Here is a 227-nt window from a genome sequence, read left to right on the forward strand (position 1 = left end):
CGGGGTGGCTCGTTGTGGGCTGGGAGGTTGGTTTGTAACACACCCCTGGGGACGATGGGCCGGGGGAGATGTGGCACTCACCTGTGCGCCCCCGCAGGGCCGTCGCCATGTCGGTGTCGCACAGCTCCAGGCTGAACAAGCTGGTGCGGGAGCAGTACATGAGGTTGCCCCAGGATGGGAGGGTTCAGGTCACCTACGTCTGGATCGACGGCAGCGGGGGGGGGGGG

General features: G+C 67.4%; 1 protein-coding gene across 1 annotated transcript in view; it reads left to right on the forward strand.

The window, feature by feature from the left end:
* The first annotated feature begins 68 nt into the window (after positions 1 to 68).
* The window catches only part of LOC102042972 (glutamine synthetase-like), a 6,162-nt gene continuing 6,003 nt past the window's right edge, over positions 69 to 227 (forward strand). Inside the window, exon 1 of the mRNA XM_031059233.1 lies at positions 69 to 220. Within this exon, the coding sequence (XP_030915093.1) occupies positions 69 to 220 (152 nt within the window). The remainder of the gene's footprint in view (positions 221 to 227) is intronic.

The sequence above is a fragment of the Geospiza fortis genome, unplaced genomic scaffold (genome assembly GCF_000277835.1).
Source record: "Geospiza fortis unplaced genomic scaffold, GeoFor_1.0 scaffold85, whole genome shotgun sequence".
NCBI lineage: Eukaryota > Metazoa > Chordata > Aves > Passeriformes > Thraupidae > Geospiza > Geospiza fortis.